Source organism: Diadema antillarum, unplaced genomic scaffold, assembly GCF_040938485.1.
Source record: "Diadema antillarum isolate AM-2024a unplaced genomic scaffold, OU_Dant_1.0 seq00000030_RagTag, whole genome shotgun sequence".
In the NCBI taxonomy this organism is placed as follows: Eukaryota; Metazoa; Echinodermata; class Echinoidea; order Diadematoida; family Diadematidae; genus Diadema; species Diadema antillarum.
The window spans coordinates 284,775-297,415 of NW_027271146.1; the positions used below are offsets into that span (position 1 = coordinate 284,775).

Consider the following 12,641-nt stretch of genomic DNA (forward strand, 5'->3'; position numbering starts at 1 on the left):
TTAAGTTTGGGATCATAAAGTGAATGGGAAAGTGCATTTTATGCAGTTTTTGTACAACCCTTTTTTTGTAGAGTAGTGAGATCAGGACGTCCTTGAGGCCCCTTTTCATCTCTTGATAAGCCTCTGCACATTCTTCACTTCCAAGTCTAATAACTTTTTAAGAGATAACGCTACTGCTTTGAAAATTGGCATTAATCATGGACAGAATGTTTTGATAGAGCATGTTTAGTTTCAGCTTAATTTGATAATCTCTTCATTGTTGTTGCTCCGGTGGTTTACATCCTGTTTTTTGTTTCTTTCATCGCACAGCTAGCACGGTTTGGTAAAGATTAAGCGCTTGAATAGACCCTGTACTTCAGAGCCTCTTTTCTCGTTCACACTTTTCCAGAGTGTGTGCTTTCTTTCCAATATTTAGATTTCAATTGAGTTATACATCATTTTAAATCTTAGAGTCTGCTCTTTCAGAATCTGCCCTAAACTAAGATTTGTAAGATTTGTAAGATTTTATTGACTCTATCGACCCCCTCTCGGGGTATGAGAGTACAAACATATTTACAATATATGAATACAAAAATATAAGTGATAATGTATATGTACATGTGAAAATAACAGATATGAATAAATATCTTTACAAAACAAGGCGTAAAGGACGTTTAACTACTCTACCACTACGTGTACAAACATTCACATCTACTTTACTTTCTACAAAAATACTGTCTTTCTTCTTTGGTATTGAAGAGAACTGAAACATAATAATTCTGACAAATTTGGCTAGTTTTTTTTTTCAAATGGCAAGCATTAGTTGAATTGAATAATTTGGCCATATGTAATGCACTTGGTCTACTGGCCGTCAAGCTACTTGGTAAATACAATAATCTATCTTTGTTGAAAGGGGGACAAACAAAAATATAATGAAATTCATCCCCTATATCGTCGGATAAATACAGATAGTACAATGCAATTCATCTGTCGAGCTTGCATCAAACCTGCCCTTATTAACGGGTAATCCATTAGATCTACATCTGAATTTACTTAACGTAATATAATCTTTCTTACACAAGACCTGTAAATACTTCTCTAACATCAAGCTATCCTTAAACATTCTATAATTTGTACAGATTCTATTTGACCATGTTGCTGCTCTCCACTCTTGAATAAACATTTCAAAAAGTCTAACTTTTGAGGTGTGTGAAATCCATGCAGCACTAAATCCACCCCCTTGTGCTAACCACACATTCCCTAGCCCTGCATAATAAAAAATATTTGCGACAAATAACAACCATTGTGATTTTGACGGGGAGTGCATGTCGCCTTGTAAATGCAGCAGAAATTTGAAAATTGTACATGGGTGTTTGGTTTCTTTTCCCTTGACTAATCTCAACCAAAATCCAATTATTCGACATTTAATATGGTTCAAAATTACTCCACGTCCAGTTTCACCATAAACCATACAATCAGGAGTACATTTGTTCACAAGCAAAATTTTTCTTAAGAATTTCCTATGGAAAATTTCAATTTGGTCTATGCACTCATAACCCCAGACTTCACAACCATAGAGTAAAACAGGTAAAACAAGATGATCAAATAGGTGGCACTGTGTGTCCACAGAGAGCTGTAACTTTTTAGCCTTGACTAACATGCTATAAAGTGCTTTTCTAGCTTGTGTGACTTGTTTAGAAATTGCCTTTTTAAAACTACCATTATAATTGAATTTAACTCCAAGATACACAAAGTCATCTACAACCTCAAGTGGATCACCAGCATAAACGAATTCAGGAATTCTTCTAACCTTCCCACGGGAGAAAATAACAATTTTAGTCTTGCTTGCATTTACAGTCAAGCGCCATGTCTGACAATAACTATCTACAGCATCAAGAGCTTTTTGCAACTCCTCCGGAGTTTCTGCTAAAATTATTGTGTCATCTGCATAAAGTAAACAAGAAAGATTTAAAGCTTTTTTGACATTATCAGAATCCAGGTGGTAAGAAATCTCACTTTCCAAATAATTAAGTCCATCATATGAATTTCCAACGTATTCTTGAAAATCATTCAGATAAATGGCAAATAAAAGCGGGGAAAGGTTTTCACCCTGTCGTACACCAGTGTTACAAGTAAAAAACTCTGACATCTCCCCCCTAACCGCCACACATGATTTAGCACTTTCATAGATATTCTTAATGACAGTAAACAGTTTACCCCTAAGTCCCATCTTCAACATTTTGTACCATAAAGATGATCTATCAATTTGATCAAATGCTTTCTTGTAATCAATAAATGCACAGTATAAGCGTTTTCTATTTTGCAGATAAACATCAATTATAGTCTTCAAAACAAAAATATTATCAATTGTAGAATAATTAGAACGAAAGCCAGCCTGTTCTTCACCTAACATATTAGCATTTTCGAAAAACTCTGAGATTCGATGATTCAAAATGGAAGTAAAAAGTTTTCCTAGACAACTGAGAAGAGTTATTCCTCTATAATTATCAGGATTTGTGTCGATACCCTTATTCTTAAAAATAGGAATGATAATCCCTATGCATCATTCAGTTGGAACAATACCACTGTCCAGTACCACATTAAAGAACTTTACCAACACATGAAGCATCTCTACGGGACAATTCTTAAGGAATTCATTTCTTATGAAATCTTTTCCACAAGCTTTTGAATTTTTAAGTTTCTTAATCATTAGTGCCACTTCTTCCAAAGTGACTGGGGCATCCAAGGGACCATCTGCCTCAACAATTACTGAAGTACCGGTACTATCTTCCAGGCCTGTGGGCTGGTCATCTTGGCTATTACCTAAACGACTAAAATGATTAACAAAATCCCCTAATGAAACATTTCCTGTTTTCTTTACTTTGCGTTCATTATTACTGTTGAGCAATTGCCAATATTCTTTCGGATTGGATGTCTGTAATGAACGGAGAGATTCATTCAAATCTCTGTGAAATGTCCTTCTTTTATGTCTTAATAAATTCTTATAAAACTTTCCTGTAGACTCATAATGATTCAACAGACATGTAGCCCCTGACCTGCCCAGAAATTTAAGCTTTCTCTTTAATCGATTTTTAACATTCAAATACTCCTGACGGGCAGCTCTGCATTCTGCATCAAACCAAGGCTGATGGTTGTTTTTATCCTTATTGACAGTCTCATTTGTGTTTACATTATGTCGAGATTGTCTCCACTTACAAATGCCAATATCTTGTGCAACACTGACGAACATATTGCATAGTTGTGAGTAACAAAAATCAATACTATCTTGATTTGTATTCCCATCTAAACATTCCACATTTTTACACATTAGCTCAGCCGAGTCCTTGATTTTCTGTTTGAATATTGCAGCGCTGTCACTGTTCCACTGGAATAATAAATAACGTTGACTTTCATTAGGCTGTGAATCTAAAACGGCGTTGTCTACTGCAGCGTTTTGAGAGTTGTTAAAAACAGTGTCGACATTCACAGCAGATTTAGAATTTGCGATTGCAAGGTCACACTGACAGGACAATGAACATCTGACAAACATTTATCAAATACATCAATACTGAAATGAGTAATGCTGGAAAATAACTGACGAGATACAATAACATAATCAATAGTGCTACAACCACCATTTTTGTTGAAGCATGTGTATTTTCCGACAGACTGATCTTCCCCTATTCTTCCATTAACAATCCTGAGATCTAAACTTTGGCACACATCAATAACAGACTTTCCATTGTTATTTACATGGACATCAGTATTATAACGAGTAGTTGGAATATCTAGGCCTTCAGTAGTTACATGCATATCAGAGACATCATTACAAAAGCCTAATCCAGTCTGATCTGTCAACACATCCTCTACATCTAAAAAATCATCAAGCAAACCCGTTCTGGCATTGAAATCACCCAGCAAACAAAAGGGTGCATCATATCTACTTTTAATATCAATAATATCCTGCACCAGGTTGTCAAAAACTTCATTAGAATGGTGAATTGATCCCTCACATGGCAAGTACACTGCACCAACAATAAACTCAAAACCTAAAATTTTACTATTTACCTTGACCCATAAAATTGATTCAGAAACTGTTGCATGAATTCTAAAAACTAAAAACTAAAAACCCATGTCTAGCGACTTTTTGTTGGTTTTGTGATGCAAGGTCATACAGATATAAACCAAATACGGAATAATATTGATATTCTTACCAAATAGACATAATTTTCTGCTCTTGAAGCACTCTTAAAACAAACAAACAAACAAACAAACTTCAAAAGTCCTTGACTTAAAATCCCTTGAAAGTCCTGTATTGCATTTACAATATTAGATAGGGAATTAAAAAAAAACAGATTCCGCCCAATGTTTCGCTCATGCGTGTGTTTGTTACTTTTACTTATCCATTACCTCCACCTAACCACTCACAACACCTTCCATATCGGTCCTTTCCTGCTTCATTCTTGTTTTCAAGTTGAAGAATCACTTCTTCTACTACGTAAGGGATTGCAGTCATACATTCTGATTAAGAACTGAAAGGAGTTTTTTATAAAGGTATGCCAAGTAGAAATTAGTTTTATGGCAATATCAGTGATGCTCTCTTAATTTCGGGATGCCAGGTGTTCCAATCGCTCTGTATTGCAGGGTGACGCATCTCATTTCGTCATGTCATGATTACAGGTTGGAATTAACGTAATTACTGCTCGTACTGAAGTGCGACACTTAAAGAGGGCCCCTTTGAACAATGACGCAAGCCGGACTTGCAGGTGGATGTATTGTCACAGCGCCAGAAAACTTGTCGAGATGTCAGTCACATTGCCTTGTCACAGCATGTAGCTCTCGACAATTGGACCTTACTTTTTTTTCTGGAATGCTCTTTAACTGCCATGGCTCAAAACGCCATTTGATTGGCGAACGGATGCATCTATTGAGCGCACTCAATGGACCACCTGCACGCGCGACACAAAACACGGAGGCCGGATGGAGATATGCTATGGATGACGGGGCGAGCGAGGCTAATCTGCCTAGCAACGCCAGTCCGTACCATCAAAATCCGAGACACACAAACGAGTGCCGTGCAGGCATTGCACGCTCGGTATAACGATATTACTTAAGGCAATAACAAATTCATTTCATTGAAATTGAACTTGAAATGCAATCCTGACCCTGGTTGGGCATTCATAGTTGTGAAAGGATGTCAACTTGGCATCTATTTTCTGATTTGTATGGTGCTTTTATCAATAGCCTTCTAGAAATTGCGCATGCCAAGAAGGTGAACAAAAGTAACAATGTAATCATGTCATTGGCACAGAGATTTTGAATAACACGCTATAGTCACTTTGTACAAGGTATGTAACATCGGCATTTACTTCCTAATGGTTTTGTTCAGTATCAGAAAATACCCTTTTCCCTTGATGAAGGTAATTCTATTAATAGATAATTAATAGTAGACTGTAGCAAAGCCCATCATTACATTTAACCCGTTGAGGACGGACTGATTTTGCTACAAACGCATTTCCCATAGACATGCCCGAGTATACTCGGGACTCGTCCTTTAAGAATGAAAATAAATCATCGCAAGGCGTGATACCATATCTGAATAAAAGAGAAGAGACCAGGAGAGGGGCGCAAAGAATCGAAGCAGCAAAGACAAAGTTCCTTCAAAACGTTTTTTTTTTTTTTGACATTGGAATTATCCACCTGTTCACCTTCTCTACTACCCTTTAGACTCTCGATAAGTGAGTGAAATTAACTCTGATAAAGATGTTTTTTTTTTCTTTGTCAAGTGTCCCATCATGTGACCGTGACAACAGTTACCAAACACTCCTTTCATTTCAAGATTTCCAACTGCCTTCATGATATAGCAAATGTTTTGGCCACATGTGGCTCCTATTAAAACAAAAAGAAAGAAAGGGACCCAATTACTCTTTTTTTATGTGCGATCATTAACAGTGACGAGCAGAGCAATTTCAATCAGTTTTCAGAAAGATAAAGGAGAGATGATAGAGTGATAGTGAGAGAGGGAAACGACAGATGATAGAGTGATAGTGAGAGAGGGAAACGACAGATGATAGGGTGATAGTGAGAGAGGGAAACGACATATGATAGTGAGAGAGGGAAACAACAGATGATAGAGTGATAGTGAGAGAGGGAAACAACAGATGATAGAGTGATAATGAGAGAGGGAGACGACAGAGATAGAGTGACAGTAAACGACAGATGATAGAGTGATAGTGAGAGAGGGAAACGACAGATGATAGCGTGATAGTGAGAGAGGGAAACGACAGGTGATAGCGTGATAGTGAGAGAGGGAAACAACAGATGATAGAGTGAGTATGATAGAGTGATAGTGAGAGAGGGAAACGACAGATGATAGAGTGATAGTGAGAGAGGGAAACGACAGATGATAGAGTGATAGTGAGAGAGGGAAACGACAGATGATAGAGTGATAGTGAGAGAGGGAAACGACAGATGATAGAGTGATAGTGAGAGAGGGAAACGACAGATGATAGAGTGATAGTGAGAGAGGGAAACGACAGATGATAGAGTGATAGTGAGAGAGGGAAACAACAGATGATAGAGTGATAGTGAGAGAGGGAAACGACGGATGATAGAGTGATAGTGAGAGAGGGAAACGACAGATGATAGAGTGATAGTGAGAGAGGGAAACGACAGATGATAGAGTGATAGTGAGAGAGGGAAACAACAGATGATAGAGTGATAGTGAGAGAGGGAAACGACAGATGATAGAGTGATAGTGAGAGAGGGAAACGACAGATGATAGAGTGATAGTGAGAGAGGGAAACGGCAGATGATAGAGTGATAGTGAGAGAGGGAAACGACAGATGATAGCGTGATAGTGATAGAGAGAGCTCAGAGGGAGAGAGGGGAAGAAGAATGCATGCTATCCTTACCAGAAACAAAGAGAAGGGAACAGAGGGAGAAAAATGAAGAGAGAGATAAGAAGAAATCTACGCTATCCGCATAAACACATTGAGCTATGAACTTCTTGTGATTTTAGCAACAATCAGAAATTTCGAAAAGGAACGCTTACAATATATATCAACTTTGATTTTGGATTGGTTTTAATTATCATGCACTCTTATTGCTGCGGTGTCAAAAATAACTCGGAAAGTGTTAAATGTGACTCGGAAATGGCGCCAGCTGAAAGTCGACTCCTTCCGAGTGAAAGCTGCTCGGACTTCCGAGACAAATGATTTCACTCGGATTCCGAGTCACTTTCCGAGTCATTTCTGTGGCGTCAAATTAACTCGGAAAGTGTCAAATTTGACTCGGAAATGGGGTCAGTTATGTGCAATCCATTCCAACAAAATGACACGGATTTCCGAATCAAAAGATCACAATTTCACTCTGATACGGTGTCGTTTCCCGCATTGTAAGTAACCCACTTTGGTGTATTAATGACTCGGATTTGGTGTGCACTTTTCCAGAGGAATGCGGAATGGAGGAATACATAGGAGTTGTCATCTGTGAGGACCCACCTCATTCACAACACTCATATAAATAATTGCCTGAAACATGGTCTAAACAGTCAGTTTTATTTAGGGCAAAATGAACTTTCGACACGGACACATTGACTGGTAATGGCGTAGCCGTAGGCGGCCGTACGGTAGCTCGTACCTTTTGTACGTAGCCCTAGGCTATACGCTATACGTTAGGACCAATCTACAATAGATGTGAACCTACCTAGCTACACCTCCACTGTACATGCACGGAACCTACCCGTATGATACGATGAAACTAGGCGAAGGGGGTGGATTGAAACTTATTTATTACATGTTATCAGAATATTTTCAGAACAAAATATGTATCACAGGTATGTTTGTGATGTGTTTGGTAGAACTAATGAAAACTTTTGACTAGATTAAGTTCATTTGTGAAGATGATCTCAAATCTTAATGGTCATGATGATGGTGCCGTTCCTAAACCGTTTTTCTTTTTGTTAGATCTCAGATCTAGGTCTATGCTAATGGAATGGAGAAAAGTCATGATTTAGTCTACTTTAAAGATAATAAAAAGTTTTGGTACCTCAAAAGTTTCCCTGGATTTCCTTGTCTTGGTTTGTGTTTCACGTTAAAGTACGTTGTCTGTGAGAATTACTCGCCCCAAAGTGCTCTCATGTCTTAGTAACCATGCAATAATGGTTTCGTACCAGAGCCATCGCCGTACGGCGTCGATAAATATTGTACGAAACCACTGACTGCGACCAGCAGCGTGCAGCCCATTGTACGCATATAGCTAACTGCGACCAGCAGCCCCATAAGCATAGCGTAATGGGGCTTCGCATTGTAGCATTAAGGATCATGACAGAATTAGTATCGCGGGTAAATGGCAACTTAAAATCCAAAAATTTCTTCGATTTGAAGACTTACCAATTAAGTTGAAGTATTGAAAACAGGCTTCGAACAACGTTTGGTTCTGCCAATAGTCCCTTTCTTTTCGAATTGATGACTGAATGTGACTCGGTCGAGAGGACCTTGGGAGAGCTACTACACTGACTACTACGGCCAGCGCATGCGCACACAAACATCTTATCCGTTGATGGCTTTGAAATCTGTGCGCATGTGATGTGTTCGCATGCACTGGCTGTAGTATTCAGTGTATGGTAGCTCTCCCAAGGTCCTCTCGACCGAGTCACATTCAGTCATCAATTCGAACAGAAAGGGACTATAGGCAGAACCAAACGTTGCCCGAAGCCTGTTTTCAATACTTCACCTTAATTGGTAAGTCTTCAAATTGAAGAATTTTTGGGATTTTAAGTTGACATTAATCCTGCGATACTAATTCTGTCATGATCCTGAATGCTACAATGCGAAGCCCGATTACGCTATGCGTATGGTACTGCTGGTCGCTATGCGTATGGGGCTGCTGGTCGCAGTTAATTGCATGATTACTAAGACATGAGAGCACTTTGGGGCGAGTAAGTCTCACAGTGTTAGTTATATGAAAGGTACTTTAACCTGAAACACAAACTAAGACAAGGAAATTCAAGGAAACTTTTGAGGTACTAAAACTTTTTATTATCTTTAACATGTAGTAGTTTCAGACTTAGGGTCTAGAATAAAAAAGTTTGTATGAAATTAAATATCATGCTTTTTTGTTGTTTTTTTTTCAACCTTTATTTAGATATTTTCACTTTTTCACTATCAGTATCACTATGACATCTTTTTTAAAAGGCACTGTATCTACAGGTACCTTTACCAAAATTGTTCTTACAGCCACACGCGTGTACTTGTATCCAAGGTTATAATATACCGTTTGGGGACCAATAATTGTGGCCTGTTTTGAACTTTTACATTTATTATAAATGTACGAATGAATTAGCAATCAAGATCGTATGTGTATTTTATGCATGTATAGGGAAGGTGTAGCTAGGTAGGTTCACATCCATTGTAGATTGGTTCTAACGTATTGCATATAGCCCAGGGCTACGTACAAAAGGTACGAGCTACCGTAAGGCCGCCTACGGCTACGCCATTACCAGTCAATGTGTCCGTGTGGAAAGTTCATTTTGCCCTAAATAAAACTGACTGTTTAGACCATGTTTCAGGCGATTATTCATATGAGTGTTGTGAATGAGGTGGGTACTCACCGATGAAAACTCCTATGTATTCCTCCATTCCGCATTCGTCTAGAAAAGTGCACACAAAATTGTCCATTTTGAAGACAAAAAGTTGCAAGACATCTCGCGGCCGCGGCGGATCGTCGAGAAATTACGCTTTTTTTTCGCGGGGGACACATGACATTTTTGTCCAATTGTGGAGCGCGTATGTCATGTACACCGCGCCGGGTATTTCTGATGTGACTCTGCGTAGGTGTAAAAAGTCCGATAACCAAAATGATAACTCGGATTTGAGTCAGAAGTACACGGTTGGTGTTAAATTTACACGGATCTGAGTGAAAAATTTTTGACTCGGATTCAGAGTTGAAATTTTGACTCGGCAGAAATAAGAGTGTGTATTTCAATCAAAGTGTATCAAGTTTATAATGAATTATCTGAAGCGATAATCATGACAACGATATGTTATTTTTTTTTTCCTTTAATCAACGACATGATAGTCCAAGCAATTGATTTCCTAAATCGCGCTAAAAGGTACTAAAATTAGAATTACTCTTTCCCCTTTAAATACGGAGCGAAAATTACAATGATATTGTAATGACTCTGATATGAACTATGCAAAGTAGATTTGCTTTCAAATTCCTATTGAGGCAGCATGACAAATTTTAGTTAAAACAAGACAGATTTGAGCTTTGTGACAGCTCATTTTGAAAAAATATCAACTGAACTATTAAACTAAAATATATGCTGTAATTATGTTTACATATTCAAAAACACGATCATGCATACTGACGTCGTTAAGATTAGTGATGTTGTGTTTGTCTCATGGACCCTTGTTTAGGATGATCTTCGGCAATATGTTCTCTGTGATTTCCATAAAGAGAATCATTCCCAATACCAAAACCCAAGATCGCAGCCTACAAAAAAAAAAATGTGATTATACAGAAGCATAAGGAGTTATCTATCTCTCTCCCTCTTTTTTTCTCTCTCTCCCTTTCTCTTGTTCATTTAAGCAAACTAGAGCACGGAGACCTATTGACATTCAACTGAATACATGGGTGACAGTGAACAGTGACTGTACCAGAATGTGTTCGCTGCGCAGCGTGATTACAAATATCTCAAGAAAACGTGTTTTCCGATCTTTTAACAATGATAAAAAGGCTCCTTATAAAGAAATGTCTTTGCGGCACCTCTGGTGCAGCTGGGATAAGTTTCCTCTTCATTTTCCTCTCATCCATGATTGTAAAATTTCATATTTCATATGATTCATTTTCAATTCCGCATTTATTTAGTGTGTATTATTAGTTACTTCATAGGAACACAGTCAATTGTAAAAATATTCAAACAATGGAATTGGTAAAAATGCAAAGTATTGAGGAGATTGAAAACGAGGATGAAATTATTTGTTTGTAGATAAAATGATACAGGACTTTTCACTGATAAGGAATGCAATTTGTTGCCTTACCTACGATCAGGTCTTGGAGCAGTGTAGGAATACTATTCGAACGATGACGTCATTTCTCATCCGTGTATGTCCTACGAAGGTAGTGTTTCTATCTAATGTCTTCATCTCAACGTTTTCTCTTCTTCATATCTTAATTTTTCTTACTACAGTTGGATGGTGTATGTGGACCTTGGGTACCGCCTAATGGTGACATCTTCACTCACACTGAGTCACAAGTAGACAGTTTAAATCACTCGGAATGGGAAACGGCCGTGGCTCTCGTCCCTCCGGGATTGACCTCTATCATCGCTCATATTCGTCTCGGTAACTTCCAGGCTGCCTTACATCACACGCTCACCGTCCTTCCAAGAGCCGGTATGTACACTCAACTCGTACTCCTGTCGTTTTTCCTGTCGTTTTCTGATCTCAACAAAAAAATGGGGAAAAAACCCCGCCCTGTAAATAAACTTTATATACAGATATTATTACAAATCTAAACATGAGAAACGGTTCCTTATACCAAAGGTTATAATTATTCGAAATATAAAATAAAATTAGTAATTGTTAATTTGTTAATCTGTTAATACGAAAAATGAAAAAAAAAAACAGATTCGTTATTCCGAAACAATAAAATTTTCATAATATATTACCTAGATATACGTGAATCCGAAAATGAATAAAGGACCTCGTTGATCACCAAGATCACACCCATGTACTTCATTGTCCTTCATTTATATATCACGACCACCACGAGCAACCAATATATTACAAGCATAGTCTTTTGAGTAGGTTTCTTCATATAAAGTGTGTGTGTGTGTGTGTTGGATTTCTTCTATTAATCATAGATTTGAAAACTGTTATTCGTGCCTCTTGTGCAGTAATCAAATGCATGTTCATTTTCAATGATTATTTTATGCGTGCTCTTAAAAAAAATGAAATTAAAGCTTAAATCAAATTGAACTCAATTGAATGGTTCGGTCATCATCTAGCAGTGTGCGTTTCTGAATGTACTGGTATAGCAATGGAGTAAGTCTAGATTACAGCCAAAGGCCTTATCATATTCTATTATATACAAATATATATATATATATATATATATATATATATATATTACGTAAGTCATAATGTATATAAGTGTACCAATGGTGTTGAGTGTGTAATGAGAAATGATGTTTATATTTCATCATATATATATATATATATATGTTTAATATTATTATGAATATGAAAGTCCTACGTCGGTGTTTAGTAAATAGATATCAAGAGTAAAAATACTCTTAAATACTCTCAAATACTCTTAGTAATAGTACTCCTGCGGTGTTTAAACGACTGTTTTTACTCTTGATATATATATAATTATATAGATATATATATATATATATATATATATATATATATATATGTATATATATATATGTATATATATATATATATATCATAAATTCTGAAAAATCGGTGAGATATTTGTCATTCAATTGGGTCAGTACGCTCTAAACTGTGTTGTGATTTTGATTAAGCAACAACTGTTTGTTCAAAAGTTTAAAAACAAAGTCCCTAGGTTTAACCCTATGAAGGAAAAAATCATTGAATATTATAAAGCTGAGAGATACATTTATTCTGTACTCTCAACAAGTTCAG

The 12,641-nt window shown here is 37.2% G+C and overlaps 1 protein-coding gene across 1 annotated transcript in view; it reads left to right on the forward strand.

Moving 5' to 3' along the window:
* LOC139725261 (atrial natriuretic peptide receptor 1-like) overlaps positions 1 to 12,641 on the forward strand; it is a 281,503-nt gene that overhangs the window by 227,068 nt on the left and 41,794 nt on the right. The window contains exon 5 of the mRNA XM_071636348.1: positions 11,174 to 11,378. Within this exon, the coding sequence (XP_071492449.1) occupies positions 11,174 to 11,378 (205 nt within the window). The remainder of the gene's footprint in view (positions 1 to 11,173; positions 11,379 to 12,641) is intronic.